Here is a 20,915-nt window from a genome sequence, read left to right as displayed (position 1 = left end):
AGAAATGTAGGTGATATAAAAACAAAATAAATCAATAAAATTTATTTTGAAAACCAAATATATGGGAGGCATAAAGGTCCCATTCTAATGCTCCCCAACATGCACAGCTCAGGATAGTGTTGGGAGGTAAACAACATGTATGGAAAGCCAGAAAACCACTCTTTCCTGTAGGAGTTCTCTGCCTTCTCCTGGGACATTCAGCCTTCACAATTAATACCTTATCGTGAATTCATTGATCAGATTAGATGTAGCAAGTCACCTGAATCAGCTAGGAGGGACACACAAAAAAGGTAGGTTTGGAAACGAAGGGAAAAGTCTAGAGTTTGGGAGGAGGGATGTTTGGGTAGAAACAGTTGGGGAAGGAGGGAGGATAGTAATGTTTTAGACAATAAGATTTTTCTTTTTTCAAAATTGTACCTAGGACAGACCTCACATTCAAGGAGATCTTCTGAGAGTGTGTGATGAACAAGGGATTTTCAGATTTCTTTCAAGGGTATTTTATAGACAAGTAACAAAGGTACAAGGGTTTTGTGGACTCATCTTCAATCCCCTGATCAATAAGGGAGAGACCTGGGAGCAGAACTCACATTCTTTGCATCACCAAGCCTAGTGCTTTTCTCACTCAACCATGACTTTCATTGCAAAAGTCTGTGAGCTTCCAATACCAGAATTTGGCCCCATCTGTTCCCTCTCACTTGTTATCTTTGGGAATCCCATGTTACTACATACAATATAATTTTCTTAAGGGAAAGATTTATGTCTTGGATTTTGAGAATTTGTCAGCCTTCAGAGTTTAAATTCTGAAAATATGGCTTCACTAATGGAGTATTTTCAAGGGGATTTTTTTTTTGGAACAGACATAGGAACTCCTCAGAAGAAGAAACATGATAGAAAACAAACCAAGAGATAATCATAAATAAACTGGATGGCTAAACGACTTCTTGAAAATTCTTTCTAAGGCTTTTGAATAAAAAAAAGTCACTAAACAAAAGACCATCTTTACTGGGAATGGTACTTTGGAATATGACCTGATGTCAAACTGAATTTCAAAAAGGATTATTACTTTATCAGTCATTAAATGAGCTATGGAATTTTCATTATCTATATTTATGTTTTTTTCATCTTTTAAAAAATCATGTATTTATTTTTAACATTTAGTTTTTAAAATGTTGAACTTTGAATTTTTCTTGTCCCTCTTCCCATCCATTAAGAAAGCAAGCAATATTCTGTCAGTCTTATGTATAAAATCATGCAAAATATATTTGCATATTAGTCATGTTGCCAAAAAAAGCAAGAAATACAAATAAAGTAGAGGGAAAATGTTTTAATCTCTCTAGAGGTAGATTGCATCTTTCATCATGGGTCCTTTGGAATTGTCTTGGATCATTTAGACATGTTTTAAAATCACGTGAACTGATGTGTTTATGCATCTTATTCTTAATGGTTGACTGAAACACAAGCTCTCTCTCATTTTTCCATCTTCTCTCTCATCTTAACAATAGTCAGGAGGCGCTAACTTAGGAGTCAGCAATTTGGGAAATTGCTGTTTATTCTTTCCAAGTTAACATTAGCCGGCTAGTATTTAAGCTACTTGGGGTTTGAGTGTGCAAATACACATGTTCACATGAGCTGGCACAGATTTATGGTCAACGATAGAATTCTCGATTACTCTGTGGTCTATAGCACACTTAGTTAAGCTTCTTAACAATTTGTGATCTACGGACAAACTGTAGCCCTAGACAGAAACCTTTGCCAGTACCCTCACATGCCCTGGTATACTAATGGTATGATTTTCATTTTCCTTCTGCTCTCTTCCTGTTGGCTTCCATCAAGTGTATTTTGTTTAGTTGCTTGAATAAAAATGCAGTTTCCCCAGGGCTTCATCATCTTCTCCTGCTTTTCAGTATTTTTTTTTATGATATTTATTGTTTTTCAACACTTTGCTACGAGGTATCATTGCTATGCAGATGTTACCCAGTGCTATCTATCATTTTCCACTTATTCCATTGTAGCCATCCATCCCCATATCATAATGCCTATCCAGATTGCAGCTAGAGCATTCTACAAATTGTTTAAAGGCTCTCTGGTAAAGATGCTTCTTGGTGGTTTGGCATCTTGCTGGTTGTTTTTGTGGATAATAATCAATACGTCCCATTAGGAAGACAACGCCATATATCACTAAACTTTGACCTTTGCTCCCCAGAGCAGTCCCAAGATGCTTATTCATGCACAGGCGATACCCATATTATATAACTGCAATTCTATTTGCTAGGCTTCTTTGAATTAAATTTCCTGGGTTCCAGCAATGACAGAATAATGCAGCTAATGTACAGGCAGGCCTTTGATCTTAACAGAGTGTGTTTCCCTGGTTGAAATGAAAGCAATTACCTTTCTTCTTGATTGATGTCTTTTGTTTTTTTTTTTTTTTTTTTAACACTGCAATCATTCCCCAATATGCCCGCCCCCACATCTGAATTCTCCCTTGGAACAAAGAAAAAAGTTTAAGCAAATTTCTGAAAACTAATAGACCTTATCCAACCGTATGTGCAGCATCCTGCACCTGTAGCTCCCTCACCTCTCTGAGAAATAAATTTCAGCAGCAATTTTCCCAGATCAAGTTCAATCAGAGCAATTGATCTCTATTCTGATGCACCTTAGTGTTGTTTTTGTTTAAAGTTGCAGTCATTTTATATATATTTGTTTTTGTAGTTTTTTCTCCCTTCTTCATCATTTCATACATATCTTCATATGGTTCTCTATATTCCTTGTAATCATCATTTCTCCTGATGTGCTAATATTCGATCATTTTCATCCATCACAATTTGTTCAATTTTTTTCTCATTTTATAGGTATATAAGTATCCCCGTCTATTTCTTTTTTGTTATTACAGAGAGCACTTTCATGAATATATTGATATTCTTTTCTTTCTGTTCTTGACCTGCTTGGGGCTGTGCCCAGTCTTATAGGGCCTTTCCTCTTTGTTTCCAAGATGCTTCAGCTATTTTAGATTAGAATCAGTATGTTTTCATGATTTACACATGAGATGTATAAGAGATCTTCTATATGCAAAGCATTGTACTTTATACTGGAAGAGTTACAAATTAGAGAATTCAGGCTGTTGGGGAGAAGCGCTGACTTCAAGCAACTCGCTGAAATAGGGAGCTTTATCTTAGAAAAAATGCAACAATCCTTATTTTACCTACTAATGTACCTACCTATTTCTTCCCTTGAGAGTAGGGATTGTTCCATTCTTTGCATTTTTATGCCCCAAACCTGACACATTCTCAGGACTTGGTGAACATTTGAGTAAGCCTTTCTAGCTTTGCATCATTTGAAAATCTTAGAATATGCCATTTGGGGCACTTGACTATTCTCCATGGTGTTTAGAACTCTGATTACTATTCTCTGTGGTGTCTAGAACTCTGATTCTGGAAGTCAGGAAGACTTGAGATCAAATGTGACTTTAGACTAGCTGTGTGACATTTAATCTCGGTTACAGTTTCCTCATCTGTAAAATGGGAAGAATAATAGGATCCTACCCTGTGGGGGTTGTTGTGAGGAGTAAATGAGATATTTGTCAAAAGGGCTCAGCATAGCACCTAGCACGGAGTACATACCATACAAATGCTAGCTATTATGATTATTATAGTGTTTGTATGTTTATCTAGGTCCCAGATAAAGATGTTAAATAGCACCAGGCTAAATCCATATTCCTGGTGGACTCCACTGGAGATTTCTTTCCAAGTAGTCACTGAACCATTAATGACTACTTTTTAAGGGCAACTAGCTGTGCAATAAGTATCGAAAACACTTAACTTTGAGATAAGGTAGTTTAAATCCATCCATTTAATTTCATAAGAATTACAGGAGATTTTACCAAAATTTAGGTAAATTTATCTACAATATTTCCTTGATCTATTAGTCTTTCCATGATCTATGCTTACCTATGAATGGGACTTTGAAAAGAAAAAGGAATATTAAGAAGAGGAGTGGATTTGGGGGGGGGGGGGGGGGGGGGGGGGGGGAAGGAGTATCACTTCTCAATACCTTGATTACTTGTTCTGCAATTTATAATCTTTGAGATTCCTGGGATACTGAGAGACACCGTGATTTATCTAGCATCACATCAGTCAGGATATATCAGATTCACAACCTGAATCCAGGGCTTTATGATTCAGAGGGCAATCCTCCTGATTTTTTAAACTTACAGTGTCACATGGGGAAAAGAGTAAAACTGGCATGAGTTGGCATTTGGGAATCTTGTATCCTTTCTTAAATGTTCAGTAATGGTCTCTAGCTCTCTTTGCTTGGAGATACCAACACAGTCAATGGCACACCACTCTGTTCCTAGATACCTTGGTTGACTGTAGGCTACATGGAACCCTTAAACCCTTTCAGTCAACCAGTTGGATGTTAAGCTCTTTATACTGTGGAATCCCAACCTCCCCACCACTTTGGAGAGTGCCTCAGAGTCCCAGATAACCAGCCCAAATTGTAAATCACATAATTTCCATATGTACCAATGAAGGGAAGTTCTCTGCTGGAAGCTCACTATAGTAGGTTTCAAGAAAGGTTCCATCTTTCTCAGTTTCCCTCCACCCTGGTCTCCTTGGGCAAGCATAGATAATGTTAGCATTGAGAGGAGTGATTTGATTAGTATTCTGGAATATAATCTTATCTTTTTCTTAAGGAACCAAAATAAAACTTAAAGAAACTAGAGATGTATGGGGAGCTTCAGAACCCCCCCTGCAGGGTCAATTAGCACCTGTAAATGTTGATCTAAGCAATCACTTGATGGCTACTTCATTAAGTATGTACTTAAATTCTCCAGAGAACTTATTAGTTCTCTGAACAAGGTTTTTTTTTTTTTTTTTTTTTTTTTTTTTTTTTAAATTGTTTCTTTTCCTCTTTTATAGTTTTACCCTGAGGAAGGCTATCCCAGTGGAACCCTCTCTGGCCAACAATTCTAAGACTGAAAACAGTCTTACCTCTCCCTCCCTCACTGAACTCCAATAACTCCTGCTTCTCTCCTTTCCCTCAAGCTCTTCACATAATTGATTTTTTTTCTTTCTTCCTTTCTTCCCTCCTTTCCTCCTTCCTTCCTTCCCTCTCTCTCTTTCTTCATCCTTCCCTCTCTCTCTCCTTTCTTCCTTCCTTCCTTTTTCCTCTCTCTCTCTCTCTCTCTCTCTCTCTCTCTCTCTCTCTCTCTCTCTCTCTTTCATTTACTGTAACTTGACTGTCTGCTTAGAGAGGAGTCATATTCCAAACTTTTTTGGGGAAAACCTATGCCAGTAAAGCCACAAAGCCTTAGAATGTGATCCTGGATAATTGGATAAGTGATAGAGTATTGGACCTGGAGTTAAAAAAAAGTTCAGTTCAAATCCAATTTCAGATCCTTCTTAGCTATAGGTGTGTCTGTGAAAGAGAGAGAGAGAGAGAGAGAGAGAGAGAGAGAGAGAGAGAGAGAGAGAGACAGACTGGATAGAGTACTGGACCTGGAGTTAAGAAAAGTTCAGTTCAAATCCAATTTCAGATCCTTCTTAGCTATAGGTGTGCCTGTGAAAGAGAGACAGAGAGAGAGAGAGAGAAAGGGAGGGAGGGAGACTAAGCAAGTCACTTAAGCTCTGATTGAGTTTCCTCAATTTTCAAATGCATATCTTAATAGCAGGTGACTTGCCCAACCCTCCCACCCTCAAATCCCACTCACTTGCATGCATCACCCCTCCCCCCCATCCCCTGTCCTCTTTAAGAACAAGGGACAAACATTAACAATACTTCAATATCACCCAGTTCTCCGGGTTGTGAGGACCAAATAAGATGGTTTTTTAAAGTGCTTATTGAAGAGATTGGTAGTAGGTGCTACATAAATTCTTATCCCCTTCCTACCCAAAGCCCTTGTTAAACCTTAAAGCACTGTATGAATGGTAGCCAATCTTATACCAGTGGGATCCAACCGTTGCAGAAGTAGAGGCCATCTCAGCATCCCAAGGTCCTCCGTGTGACTTAACTGTTCCATCTATCGAGGTCAGCTGAATACCTGGTGCCTGAACTTAGGAAGGAAGGGGCTTAAGGGTCTAACTCCCATTGAGCTGGTGTGACACTTTAATATATATGCACTTTAAAGGAGGATGCAAAGATTATGTGGATTGGTTGTCCATTTGATTCCTTTTGCAGGGACTTGTGGAAGAATGAAGAAGACGGCTTCCTCATCAACACAGGTGAAATCCATCATGAAGTGAATGTCTGCTTTCCTGTGTGATTTATCTTACCTCTCAGCTCATTTTTGGTCCCTTCTTCTCCATGTTCAGACTCCAACAGTTTCTTCTCGTTTGCCTAAAGATTGGCCAAATTTTCCCTGATTTCCCATTCCCGGAGTCTCAGGGGATGACCTTTAAGGAACCAGTGATGAATGAATGAATGAAAAAACATTCAGCAAGTACTTACAATATGCCAGGTCCTGTCTTAAGCATTGCTAGAGCAGGTCCTCCTATCATATTTTTAGTAAACCCCACGGAGTGGGGAGCTGCTCCTCCCCAGACAAAGTATATCAGAGGTTCACTTCTCCCTCCACACTGAAAAAGGAGCACCAGTGATCATCATCATCATCATCACACTAGTAATGCCTGCTTGAGATAGTGGCTAGAGAGCTGACCTTACAGCCAGGAATATCTGGATTCAAGAACTGCTTCTGGTATATATTGGCTTTTTAATTCGCCATACATCATTTAACATCTAACTTGTTCCAGGTAACTCTCTAGGATGATAAATTACAGAAAAAGTACTGATCTGCACTGGGAGGAGGAATTCTTCACTTTTACCAGGTACCCTTTATACAGATGAAATTACAAGTCCAACCAAAAAGTGATTAGGAGGAGGACAGTTCTCAAAAGTTTGTGAATCACACTTTACTTTGTTGCACTTGATTTTTTAATCCAGATACTATAAAGAGTATCCACTAATATTCTGATTATGTATGACTTTGACATGTGGGCATCCTCATCCCACATGACAACTACAACTCATTATGGTTGACTCTTATTCCCATCCTTCCACATCTTGTGAGGAGCCCATCTGCCATAGCCCAGGGAGTCATCCAATTCAGTCATCCCTTGTATCACCGGGGCAGTGAACACTGTATGTCTTCATCTTTTTCTTCCCTTCCTGACTGCTCATAGCAATGATGTATAAAGGTATATAGTGCCTTAACAGCTACGAACACACGATACAACCTTGTGGGGATAATTATGCCCTATTATTCCATATTATGCCATATTATATCCACCATCTTATTCTTCATTCTGGCATTGGGATACAAAGATTAAAAAACAAAAAGGGTGGGGGGGGATTGGAATACAAGGTTTTGCAAAGGTCAGTGGTGAAAAATTATCCTTGCATATGTTTTGAAAATTCAAAAAAACTTCAATAAAAAACAAAAACAAAATTCACAGTCCTTGCCCTGAAGAATTTTACTTTCTACTGAGGATACGTAGAAAAAAGTAAATACAAAGTATGTGCTTGGGCGGGAAGTAAACCTAGAGGAAGGAAAACCACAGTGTCATAAACAAAGCTTCCTTCATTTTGGCTTCATGTTTTATTATATGAAGCCCTGCTTTGTTCTTTTATTGTTTCATGCTTTTATATTTTTCTCCCCAATGAGAAGGGAAACTGTTTGAAGTCAGGAGACACATCATCCCCATTTGTGTATTCTTCAAAGCATCAACTGGCATGGTGCGGTCTATATAGTCCCCAATATCATAGGATATTTTCCCCTTTCCTTTCTTCTTCTTTTTCTTTTTTTTTTTTTTTTTGCTCCAGGGAAAGCTCCTAAATCGTTAAGACATTTGTGGCTCCACTTAAGACTTTCTCCACCACTTTCCCAATACTTCCCTCCCCCAAATCCTTCAATTTCCTTTTACTTGTTGGTTTTTCTCCATTAGAATATAAGCTTCTTGTGGGCAGGAACTTTCTTTTCTGCTCATATTTTTGTTCCTGGCCACACAGTAAGTGCTTAATAAATGCTAATTGATTGCTTTATTCTCAAGGATCATCTTCTTTTACATGATGGGCTTCTGCCAGCCTCTCCCTCAGTTCTTATACTTCCAATCCTGAAATTTTGGCTGACTTCAATGGGAATATTTTCCATTGAAAAAGCTAAAAGAGGCCTAGAAGGACTGAAAAGTGGATGCTTCCTTATGAGGACATCCGTCTGACTTGTTTCTCCCTCCATGGGCCCTCATTCCAATCCTGCTTTTAGTGAAGCATTAATAGCCTAAGGTGCTACCTGACACCTTCCCAAGGACTGCAGCCACTCCTGTCTCTTCCCTTTCCCCACTATCTGAACGAAGCCTTGAAGGACCAGAAGGCTGGAACTGGCTCCCAACTCAGAAATAATATTAAAATAGCCTAATATTTAAGGAAAAACCTTTCAAAGAGCCCACCAGGATGCTTAGGGGAAAGCAGCTATCTGTACTTGAGAGAAGTAGGATAGGTTTTTTTATTCACAGTAGATGGTTAATATGCATTCTTTAGTCCCAAAGTCCCATGGGGATAAGATGTTGAAGTTAATATTTATATTTGGCATCCAACACGGTGCATAAATAACGGCTTTGATTCCTAGGGCTTTGTTTTACCTCAGTTCAATTTAAACAGCCATCCCAGGTGCAGATCCATTCTGTGGACTTTTACTCCCCAGGGTGGTGCAATCCAGATGTTCTGCAGGGGTGATGAACTTGGGTCGAGTTGGGAAGGGGAGGTGCAGTTTGTTTCGTGGCGAGAGCTGTTCCCTACCCTCTGTTCCAGAGGGAGCCATGGACAGTAGACTTGGATCTGGTCCCATTTCCATAGCCAGAGTCCAGGAACAGTAGCAGCTGCAGATGCTACTAGGGATGAGGGTCCATTCAGTTGGGAATTAAATGGCAGGGAGTGGGCAGTGGGGAAAAAAGGAGGGTAGGCTTTGAATGTCTAGTAGTCCATGCTTAAACCGAGGGAGTATGAAGCATGAAAAAAATGAGTCTATTAATGGAAGCCCTGACTAACGTGGCATGTGTGACCAAGTGACCCACAAAAGTGAGTGCTACATTTTAATAAAGAAGGCTTTGCAGAATTGGATTGTACAAACAGGTTGTACAAATCCTACACTCTTCCTTCAAAATGTACATATAGGAAGGTTGTAGTTTGTGTTATTTGATGCAAAGGACATATGTTCATTTTGTTCAAAATATGTTAGGGGGGAAAATGTCCAAACAGAAATAAGATGCTTGCATATGAACAAATACTCCAAAACCGTGTTACACATTTCTAATTTAAAGAATCCCACTTTAGCATCACCCATCAATGATGAAGAGAAAGTCTTTTCATTCACAGATTGTGGAATACTACTGATGGCTGTTCTTTCAATGGAAATTTTAAAAAGCTATTTAAATGGAAATTTTAAAGAAGATAGATGTTATAATATTTAAGTGAAGAGGGTCTTAAACTTTTTGGTCTCAGGAGCTCTTTATGTTTTTAAAATCAGGCAGTAAGGTGGCAGGATGCAGAGTGCTGGGTCTGGAAGTCAAGACTTGAGTTCAAATCTAAACTCAGACATTAGTTATATGTGACCTTGATCAAATCATTTAATCTTCTTTTCCTCAGCTGTAAAATGGGGATAATAATAGTATCTATCTGTCATAAAAAAGGAACAACTCTTGCCACGGGGGCAGATATCTGCCAGGGTTGTTGTGAGGATCAAAAGAGATAATACTTATACGGTGTTTGGAACAGTGCCTGGCACATAGTAGGCATTTAATAAATGTTTATTCCCTTCCTAACCTTGTAAAAATTATTGAGAATGCCTAAGAGCTTTTGTTCATGCAGGTTATGTATATATTTACCATATTAAAAATCAGAATTGATGCATAAAATGTTGTTTAAATAACAATAAATCGTTTATGTGTTCATATAAATAGTATTTTTATGAAAAATAACTTTTCCCAACAAAGAAATTTAGTGAGAAGAATGGCATTGTTTTTTATATATTTTTCCAAATCTCTTTTATTAGAAGCCAGCTGGATTCCCATATCTGTTGTGATATATTGTTTTACTTAAAATATGTGAAAGAAATCTAGTCTTAAAGATAGGTATTTGGAAAAGGGCAAGGTGTAATGAAAATAAACTTGACTTGAACACTCCCTTAAAGGGTCATAGACTCAAACTTTGAGAGCTACTGGTTTAGTGGAAAGACTGATCTTCTGGGAGTCTAGAAGCCTGGGTCTTGCCCTAGATTTTCCACTACCTTCTTGTGTAATCCTGAGTAAATCTAGATTTACTGGACCTCTATTTCTTCTTCTGTGAAATGAGGAAGGTTGTAGAATCATAGAATTTTAGAGTTAAAAGAGATCCCTAACCAATGCAGGAATCCCATTGATAACAGCGGGACAAAGGGTCAAGCAATCTCTGTTGGAAGCCCCTTAGTGACTAGAAATTTACTACCTATTAAGGAAGCTCATTCATCCTGAGAAAGTTGAAATTTTTTGGACATTTAAAAAATCTGTTGATCAAAAATCTACCTCCCCGTTCTGCTCTTCATAGATTGGATTAGGTGGCAAAATTCTATAATTAAACTTTGGTCAATTTAGCATTTATGATTAAATGGCAAAAGGTAAACATCAGCATTCTGAAATTATTATCCTCACCCTATTAGTGCTGGGATTGTGAGAAAGATCAATTTTTTTTTTAACTCCCCATTAGATGATGGACAAGTCACAGCCTCTCTGGGTTTCAGTTTTACGCATCTATAAAAGAAAGGGGTTGGGACTGGATGGTCTCTTAAGATCTTTTTAGTTCTAACTCTATAAATGAATAGATGAGTACATACCTCAGTTTTGATTCAATGATAAAGATTACCTAGTAAATGTTAGAAAAGCATGACAGATTTATGTTGAAATAAGCAGCCCATCTTTCAGAAATCTCTAATAAAAAAAAGAAATGAACCCCTTTAAAGCAGGAAATTGAAAAGAGATGAGCAAAGATGAGGAAGGATGTAAGAAGAGAAAAACATTTGTATTCTCCAGCTGCTAAAGGTTGACTTTTTTGTTTGTTTTAATTATATTAATAAAAATCACATGTTCAAAAATTTCTGAAGCTCCATTATTTATTTCATCCTTACCAATAGCTCTGAGATAGGTAGGACATGTATAATATATTCATTTTGTACATCAGTAAGCTGAGGCTCATGGAACACACCATTGACTTAAGACAAGTACATTCACCTAATAAGTATCAGAGACTGAACCCAAACCCAGGTGTGCTGGCTCCAAATCCAGTGCTGTTGCTCCTACTCCCTTGCCTGTGAAGGCACTAGATTCAATATGGTATTGAAATAATTGCTAAAAATCCTCAGAGACACAAGTATGGCAGTCTATTATGTTAGTCTTCCCAACCTGAGTCTGAAAGCGTGGTTGCAGATTCCAAAAAATGGAAGAGTTCATCAGAAAATAATGAAAATTACAACTGAATCTCCTGGGAAATCTGTCCTTTATTATGAAAGTCAAGATTTTAAGTCTATTCTAAACTGGGCAAGTCCTATTGAAAGAATATCCCTAAGAATCACTGCCATCAAATTTCTAAGTTAAAAACAACTTTCAGAAGTTTAGTCCATATCTTGAAAACAAAATCCCCTCCACAGCACCCTCCCTAAAGTGGCTATCCAGTTTTTGTTTGAGGACCTCAACCAAGGGAAACTCCTAGTTTTTTCCCTCCCTTCCCTCCCCCCCTCCTTTTTTTTTAAACATCATGGACACCTTTTGGAAGTTTAGGGAAGCCCATTGGACTCTTTGAATAAGGTTTCTAAAATATAAATATATATATAATATAAAATATATATATAATATATAAAAATATAATATAAAATATAAAATACATAAAATAAAATATGTAAGGTTACAAAAGAAAACTAGCTACATTGAAATACAACTATCAAAAACAAAAACTTTTTTTTTTTAAGTTTATAGACCCCAGTTAAGAAACCTGGCTCTAATTGAAGTTCTCCTTCTATAAGGAGAGTCATTCAGGGGAATAAGTTTTCCAATCAACTGTATGAACTTACAAGGGGGATGAGTCTTGGGAGGATCTGAGGGGCCAGGCAAATCTACCGGCACTTTGTTAAGAGGTCGTCAGATGGATGCACGCACTGACTTTTTAGGATTTGGGGCCACCTCAAGATGGTTAGCCAGGACTTTGAGAAGATCGACCTCTGGAGAAACTGCTCCTCTTCCTTGGCCAGTAACAGTCCTTCAAAGGGGCTGCTCAGCTTCTACCCCCCAGCTCCCTTTCCGTTTCTAGAGTTTGTAACAATACGGAATTGTGTTTGATTGTGACTCTGAATGGGGATTCCTCTGTAAAGATAAGGAGTAGTTTGACAATTCCTCCTCCAGTGGCAAATAGAGGCTAAGTGACTTAGCATCACATAGCCAAGGCATGTCTGAGGCTGAACTGGAACTCCAGGCCCAGTGTTCTAACTAGTGAGTCTCCTGGCTACTTCCAGCTGGGCTGGATCACAGCAAGTAGGGGAAAGCAAGGCAAAAAACTTTCAGCTATCTCAAAGACAATTAATAAACACTTCTTGGCCGACTGATCAATATCTTTTAATAGGAAAGTTGGATAGCTATGTGGCTCATTGGATAGAGGAAGACATCTTCTGGAGTGCTCATCCAGCTTCGTGTGACCTTGGGCAAGTCACTGAATTCTGTCTCAGTTTCCTCTTCTGTAAAACAGACTAGAGAAGGAAATGGCAAAGCACTCCTGTATCTTTGCCAAGAAAACTCCAGATGGGGTCACCAAGAGTCGGACAGGACTGAGCCACAACAGTAGGAAAGACAGTTTTCTCATTATGTTCTTCCCAGGATATAGATCTTCCTGTTTCTACCTCAGTTCTGTAAAGATTCATTCTGCTGAGTTCTGAATAGGGGATGAGGCAAAAATGAATGAATTTATTTTTTATAGGCAACTGGAAAGGGGCAGTTCCTCCCATGAGTTCAGCCAATCGACCCTCTGGAAAAAGTAACAATCGGGCACATCTACTTTTATATTTTCCGGAGGGACTTGCCCATCCGATGCCCCCAAAGGTCCCCACTTTACAAACTCATTCAGTTGCCTAAGGAGCTCATCAAACTGATTAGGGGACACTCCTGTCAACCTTTCTTTGCTTCCATCAAACCTAAATCATCTTCTTGGAACCTTTGATTCACTGTTGCTAATTGTGCCTTCTGGGGCCAAACAGAACAAAGCTTCCTAGGGAAAGCCCCTCAGAAACAGCTATCTTATCCCCTGTCTTCCCACCTCAAGACTTCTCTTCTTCATGCTCAATAATTCTTCCATAGACATCACTTAAAAAAAAAAAAATTAATGACCTCCACACTCCAATTTGTCCACCACTCAGTTGCAAAGTGAATTACGTAAAGAGCAGGTGGGACCATTCATCTTTCTCTTCTTCTACCCCCAAATAAACTCCAGTGACTCCTTATTACCTTCAGGATCAAATATAAAATGCTGTTTGGCATTCAAAGCCCTCCATTCCTTTCCTGCCTTCTTTTTTATCCAGGCAATCTAGGGGGAGTGACTTGCCTAAGGTCACAGAGCTAGTGTCTTGTCCGACACTCAGGTCATGCTGACTCCAGGGCAGGTGCTCCATCTACTTGACCACCTAGTTACCTTTCTAATCCCAACCCACCCATTCCAGGGCACTGGCCTTCCTCCTATTCATCTCATAGGTGAGTCTCTCTTGCTGTCCTCCGTCCTTAGGGGTTCTCTCCCTCTTCATCTCAAACTTCTTCACTTCCCTATCTCCCTTTACATCTCAACTTCTGTTAGAAATTGATCCGGTTCTATTTCCTCTTCCCCTTTCCTCCACCCCAATCCCTTTCCCTCTGATACTACCTTTGGTTTACACTATGCTTGTTAATTGGCTGATTGACCTTTACATATTTAAGGATTGCAAAAGATTTGACATGTACTGTCCTTCAAGTCTTGTGAAGGGGATGTTACAAATGTTATTAGCCTCATCTTCCAGATGAGAAAAGTGAGACTCATGCCTAGTACATGTTACACTGCAACCCAGATTTCTCCTGCATCCACATCCAGCTTCTAGTGTGATGAAATTTGTACTTCTGAAACTCTGAGACTATTCCATCAGTTACAGCAGGATTGATGGAGGATACTACTCACAAAGTGGAAATCACAGATCCTTAAGGTACTGAATTCTAGGTCTACCGACTATGAACACTATATAGTAGCTTACCATCAAAAAAAAAAAAAAAAAAAAGTCAAGAAAAAGAAAAAGCTGCTAAATGTCAAAGCCAGATAACAGCTGAAGGAGCACTGAGAATTCAGCCAGGCTGCTCCTCCAGTTAATTTGCTGATCTGGATCATTGGGCAGATGTCGATTGTAACATCATCTCAAGAAATCCCTCAGTGCCCAAGTCTCTCTCGTACTTAGTTGCTCAGGGAGATAGCTCCCCTTCTTAAGCTACTAGAGAAACATTTAAAGCTAAATAACATACTAAATCTTAGCAACTAGAATTGGATTCTTAACCTTTTCACATTCATTCATTCATTCATTCGATTACTGAAATCCTAACCACATCAGGGCATTTCAGGATATTATCTCATTTAGGGATGATCAGTTTCCCAGTATGAGTGTCCAGATCTGTCTTTCCCCCTACTCCATCCCAAGATTACTTTAAACTCCATAATTACATCTTAAATCCAACCAGTGTAAAATCCTAGTACAGGACGCAGTTTATTATTATTTTTTAAATGACATTTTCTAGTCAATAGCTAATACTATTTTTTAATATAGGTGGGATATAGAGCCAGTTTGGTATTTTGGTAAAGACTCACCCCCTTATTGTGAGGTAATACCTTTGTTAGTTAATCCCAAAGTTTAAAATCCCAAGACCTAGGATATTCAGAATTTGTATTCCTTTGTGGAGACATCCTTTCAAATGTAAAGTTGAGAAGCTACTTTTACAGTATTACAGTGTCAGAATAATCTCCTGTGGTTATCTCCTCTAGTTTACTAGCTCCTGTTTAGGCAGGGCTGTTCCTGGGCTGGATAGCTTAGAGGAAGGCTTGGACTGAGGTCTATTCCTCAGGCTTGGCAGGACCATTTTTCCTTTCCCCCTTTCTGGTTTTAGCATCTAAAAAAGAAAGGGGATTTAGCTCTTTTACTCCTTCTTTGCCTAGTATGAGCTTAGTTCTATATAACAGTGATTTCAAGTTCTCCCTTTGGAGTTAAATCCCTCTCCCTAAACTTGGTTATCTTGGTAACTAAAAGGGCTTACAATAGATCTCTCTCTGATTTATTTTAGCCGTCCTAAGCTCAGACAAGTCTCTACAGCAATAGTGATCTGCTCCCAAACTAAACAGTGCCCACCACAATGATAGAACACTTCCCCCCCCCCCCCCCAAGCCCACTGAACCTAAAATCTGGTGAACTTTTTACTTGGAGGACCATTCCATCATTTTATATTCTATCCCATAGATTTGGATTCAACCCAATAGACTTTTACTGAACTACAATGTGCAAGCCATGATGCTAGGTCAGGGATAGATAGCCTGACAAAGTATTTGTGTGCTTGCTAAGAATCATTTTAACTAGTATCCATAATTAAGATAAAGGTAGATGAATTACCCACCAACAAGGCCATGTGTAATGATAGTTAACTAGTGATACAAACCACTTTTAAAAATGTCTATGATTTCTTAGACATTATAGTTAAATGTTAGTTTGTGTTTGACATGGGGACTCCTTTTGTGAAATCTTCAGACAATAATCTTTCTAAACACCTCTCTCCAGAACTGTTTAGAAAAGTAGAACTAGCACAAAATGTCCACACCCCTACTCCCCCTTTTACTCATGACGTTCCCACCACCTTGTGTCTCTCTGTGGGTCTCTCTCAGTCTCTCCTCTTTCACTTGGCAATCATGCCGCAGGAAGGCTCAGAGCCCTACTAGTTCTCTGGGGGCTTGCTGACTCTTGCTTTATCCAGGGATGGTATTTCTCTGGCTGGATGCAGGGTGAGCCTAGTTAAGAGTACATTATGGGCAGAATAAACTGATCTTTGCCGTCCTCCCTCCCTCCTTTTATTTCTTCCTTTACCAGTCCCCCCTACTTCCTCCTTAGGAGTCCAGCTTCAGATGGATGGATGGGAAGCCTTCACTCTTGCTCTGGTTCTACTGAACACTAATTATAATGATAACACCCTGTGCACAAACAGGGCCTCATCTCCAAGGAACCCTAGAATGCACCCAACAGGCTGGTCCTGGCTTCCCAGCCTCCCAAGTTTCTTTCTACTTTTTTTCCTGGTCGTTCTTGTCCGTTTGTCAAGATAATGCATCAGCTAATCTTGGAGCTTGAAGAGACCCGAGGATCGGGGATTTCTGTTTCTTCAGCCCATTTATTAATAATGGGCTATAAACTTCACTCTGGCTCTCCTAATTAAGGGAGAAGCATCGTGACTTAAATTCAAGGGAGTTCAGTCGAGCATCTTTATGAGTGACAATGTGGGGCTATAGGTTGAGCGGGAGGGGACCGCCAGATGCCTTCTAATTATAGGGTGCGGGCTTTACGTACGCGATCCTATTTGAACCCCACAATCACTCTGGGTGGGTGTCACTATTCCAAGCATTACGATCCCCTTTGGAGGCTGAGGCCCCTGGGGTTCGGGGGGCGTGTCTTGCTCAAGGTCACCAAGGCTGCAAGAGGAAGAGCCGGGATTCAAACCCAGGGCCCCGGCCTAAAATTCTCACCCCCCCACACAGCAGAACTTCAAACCCAGACCTTTCTGACTTCCTCAAAACTTCCCCGCTCCCTCCCCCACAAAAAGATGCGCCCTTCAGGAGGTCTGGGTAGACTTCATGGGAGACGAGAAAACTACAAAAGACGGGGCAGCGAAGCCCCAACGGGATCCTGGAGGGGTCTGGGAGGCTTCCGGGGGCAGCCCTGCCCTGCGCGGCGGTCTCACGCCTCCGGCCCGCCCTCGGAGCCGTGGGCAGCGCGAGGGCCAAGGTCTGCGGCCGCGGCCGCCCGGCTCCCCGCCCCTCCGCCCTAGGCTGCAATGGGCTCGGGGCGAGCGGGACCTCCCGGCCGGGGACGCCCCCCGTGTCCGGCCCTCGCTCGCGGGACCTCCCGGCCGCGGACGCCCCCTGCCCGGCCCTCGCTCGCGGGACCTCCCGGCCGCGGACGCCCCCTCCCCTGCCCGGCCCTCGCTCGCGGGACCTCCCGGCCGCGGACGCCCCCCTGCCCCCGTGTCCGTCCCTCGCTCGCGGGACCTCCCGGCCGGGGACGCCCCCCTGCCCCCCGTGTCCGGCCCTCGCTCGCGGGACCTCCCGGGCCGGGACGCCCCCCTGCCCCCCGTGTCCGGCCCTCGCTCGCGGGACCTCCCGGCCGCGGACGCCCCCCTGCCCCCCGTGTCCGGCCCTCGCTCGCGGGTCCTCCCGGCCGGGACGCCCCCCTGCCCCCGTGTCCGGCCCGCTGCGGACCCGGCGACCCTGCCCGCCCTGCTGCGGATCCGGCGGACGCCCCTGCCCCCCGTGTCCGGCCCTCGCTCGCGGGACCTCCCGGCCGCGGACGCCCCCCTGCCCCCCGTGTCCGGAGGACCTCGGGCGGTGGCCGCCTGACAGCCCGCCGCGGGGCCGTAAGCACACGCCGCCGCGGCCGGCGGACGCCTTTCTTCCCCGTCTCCCGCCGCCTCCCTCCCGCGTGCTCCCAGGAAGCGGCCGAGTCCCGGCTCGCTCGGTACATCCCCTGGCCCACAGAGTCCCGTTTGGGGATCCCCGGTTAGGCGAGGATGCGAGGACGGCCACCCACAGAACAGCCGCCGGGCTCCCGGGAGCAGGGGAGGGCGGGGAACTCGCGCCGACGTCCCCCCGCACGGATGTACACACAGAGCCGCGTCCAGAGACGCACGGACACGTGCGCGGACCCACGGACACCCACAAACGCACGGCGATGCAGCCGGGCGCCGGGGCAGGCGCATACAACGCACACGCACACCCAGCCGCGGGCCGAACAGGGGGAAACACACGCAGACGCGTGCACACACAAGCCAAGGGGCCCGTGCACGCACACAGACATGCAGGCATGCACGCACGCACCCACGTCCGCAGCTCTCTCCCCCTCCCGCTTCTAGCCCTCCCTCCGCGCCCCCTCCCCGGAGCCCCCTCCCCCCGCCGGAGTCTCCCCCTCCCTTCGTCGGAGAGGCCGCGCGCCGCCATTGGTTCGCCGGGCGGTGACGCGAGGCGCTCGGCCCCGCCCCCAGTCAGTCACTCGGCGGAGGCGGCGCTGGCGGGGACTAGTCTCGTCCGGAGACTGGCAGAGGCGGCGGCGGTAGCGGCGGTAGCAGCGGCGGCGGCAGCGGCGGCGCGGCAGCGGCGGCGGCGGCCGGAGCTCGAGCCCGGGCGGCTTGGGGGGGGGGGAGGCGAGGAGGACGGCGGCGGCGAGGACGACGGAGGCGGCGGCGGCCGCGGCGGCGACGCGGCGGGCGGCGTTTGGTTTCTCCTCAGCGCGGCCCCTGTTTTGCGGAGGGGGGGGCGGGGGGAGAGCCCATCCATGACCATGGGCGACAAGAAGAGCCCGACCAGGTACCTGCTGCCGCCGCTCGGGGCCGGGGCCGGGGGGAGGGGCGGGGGCGCGAGGCGCGGGAGGGGCCGGAGCGGGGGAGGCGCCCACGACTAGGCCCCGCCGCCGAGTCCGGGCCGCGGTAGCGGCGGCGGCGGCGCGCGCGGGGGCCCGGAGGAGGAGGCGCCGCTAAGATGGACGTCGGCCCGGGGCGGGCGGGCGGCGGGCGGCGCTGTCTGCCGGCTGGGCCGAGCGCCGCGCGAGCGAGAGCGCCGCCTCCTCCGCCGCCGCCGCCTCGGCCGCAGCCATGGCGGCTCCTCTCCCCGACCCTCCCAGACAAAGGGAACGGCTTCCCCAGGTGGGGAGGGAGTGAGGCCCGGGGGGGGATGTCGGGTGGGGGCGCTCCGCCAGGGCCCCCCGGGGCCGCCTCGCAGTGCCGGGGGAGAGGGGTCCCCGCCCTGGGAGGGCTCGGGCCGCGTTCTGCCCGCGGGCTGGGGACCACTAACGGGGGGGGGGGCCCCGGAGAAGTGGGCTTTCTCACCCGCGCCTGTGTTTGTTGTTCCCCTTCTCCCGCGGCCCGCTCCGCGAAGGCCAAAAAGACAAGCGAAACCCGCGGCGGACGAGGGCTTCTGGGACTGCAGCGTGTGCACCTTCAGGAACAGCGCGGAAGCCTTCAAATGCAGCATCTGCGACGTGCGCAAAGGCACCTCCACCAGGTACCCGCGCCGGGCCGCGGGGGGCGGGGGGCTCCGGGGGGCGGGGGGCGCCGGGCCCCGGACTGGCGGGGGAGGCCGCCGGGCGCAGATGGAACGGGGCTTGCGGAGGGAAGAACGTCCGGCACTCGTTCTGTGAAAATGGTGAGACCGACCCCAGGAACCCTGCTCGGGGGAGGGGTGGTGGGAGAAGGCTTGGTCTTTGTCACTGGGAGCCTGTTGGAAAAGGAGGGCTTTGAACGCCGGGACCCTGCGCCAGTGCTCGCCGTTCTCGGGTAGTCGCGCTTCGGCTTGGTGGGGAGCGTGTTGGCGATGCCATTTGGAGATGCGAGCAGTGCCTACTTGGGAGGGCTTTGTATCCTCTTGTGTTTGCTTTGAGCAGAATTTGGTCCGGTGTTAGCATCATTTTGGAGTTTGAGTTCAAACTGTTTGGGTTCTCATTTGATGTCCAAGTGCCTGTATTTGTTCTGGGTTGGTACTTGTGCAGATTGGCAGTGTCGTTTTATCAGGTGTCTGTTTTGTTTAGATGGTAGTCCGATGTGGCTCCTGTGCAGTGCTTCAGTTGCATGTATAGTATTTGGTAACTTGTTATAGTTTCATGGTTGGAGATGCTTTATGTAATGCTTCTAATGTTGTGCTTTGATTTTTTTTTTTTTTTTTTAATGCTTGAAGCAAAACATGTAGTTTGGCTTAACTTAAGGATCTTTAGATTTAAGTAGTATAGTTGAATAAATCATTTAGAAAGAGAGAAACCCTGAAGTTGGGATTTTAAAAGCTAATTTTCCCCTGGAAAATTATTTTGGAGTTGTTAAGTCACAACTATAGATAGGACTGTATTTTGTACCAGGTTGAACAACTATATATAGGACTGTATTTTGTACCAGGTTGAATTGGCTTTAAGTCGGTGTACAATGTTTTTTTTCACGTTCTTAAATAAAGAATTCTGTCAAATTTTGAATATTATTATAAAGTCACCTTTAAATACTGAGTTAGTTTTTTAAATGTAAAAACTAATTTATTGTGTTTTACTTTGTGTTGGCATAAATGATATAAGTAGTAAAAGTCAGTGACTGAGAAGAGAAACTCTTGAACTTAAAAAATAGATTGCTATAGTGTTGAAACACAAATCATTGCTTTACATCTGATTTATTGTTGACTTAAAAGCATCATGTAACTTAAAGCATATTTTAATTTTTTCTTCCTGGATAAGATTTGAATGTTAGCAGCTCCCTTCCTCATTCCCCCAAAAAAAAAAAACCCTATCAAATGGGGACAGTACAAATTCTGGTTATTGTATTTTTTTCCAATGTTGTGTGTGGTTAAAATGAAATGCTTGTTGAATTTAGTTATTTATTGCTCTGTTTAGATAGTAAATCTTTACAGGACCAAAATGAAGAATATCATACAGGGTGAACTGGAAGGATATCTAAATGTTTTAGTAGCATTTGTGTCTATACAAGTTTAGTTTGGTATTAATGTTAGTATTTTTACCTAATTTCAATAATAAACCACTTGAGTTGGTTTCTTTTCAAGTCAAGACATATGATCTGTGATATAACTACCTTGATTCTATTAGGCTTAATTGCCTATCCAGTGATGGTGTT

General features: G+C 43.9%; 1 protein-coding gene across 1 annotated transcript in view; it reads left to right on the top strand.

Annotated features, from left to right (window-relative positions):
• Positions 1–18,511: 18,511 nt before the first annotated feature.
• Positions 18,512–20,915, top strand: part of RYBP (RING1 and YY1 binding protein) — a 55,020-nt gene continuing 52,616 nt past the window's right edge. Inside the window, exons 1-2 of the mRNA XM_031953981.1 lie at positions 18,512–18,621; positions 19,189–19,314. Of these exons, the coding sequence (XP_031809841.1) occupies positions 18,590–18,621; positions 19,189–19,314 (158 nt within the window). The 5' untranslated portion in view covers positions 18,512–18,589. The remainder of the gene's footprint in view (positions 18,622–19,188; positions 19,315–20,915) is intronic.

This window comes from Sarcophilus harrisii, chromosome 1 (genome assembly GCF_902635505.1).
Source record: "Sarcophilus harrisii chromosome 1, mSarHar1.11, whole genome shotgun sequence".
Taxonomy (NCBI): Eukaryota; Metazoa; Chordata; class Mammalia; order Dasyuromorphia; family Dasyuridae; genus Sarcophilus; species Sarcophilus harrisii.
Note: the sequence above shows the minus strand (reverse complement) of the source record. Positions and strands in the feature narration are given on the sequence as shown.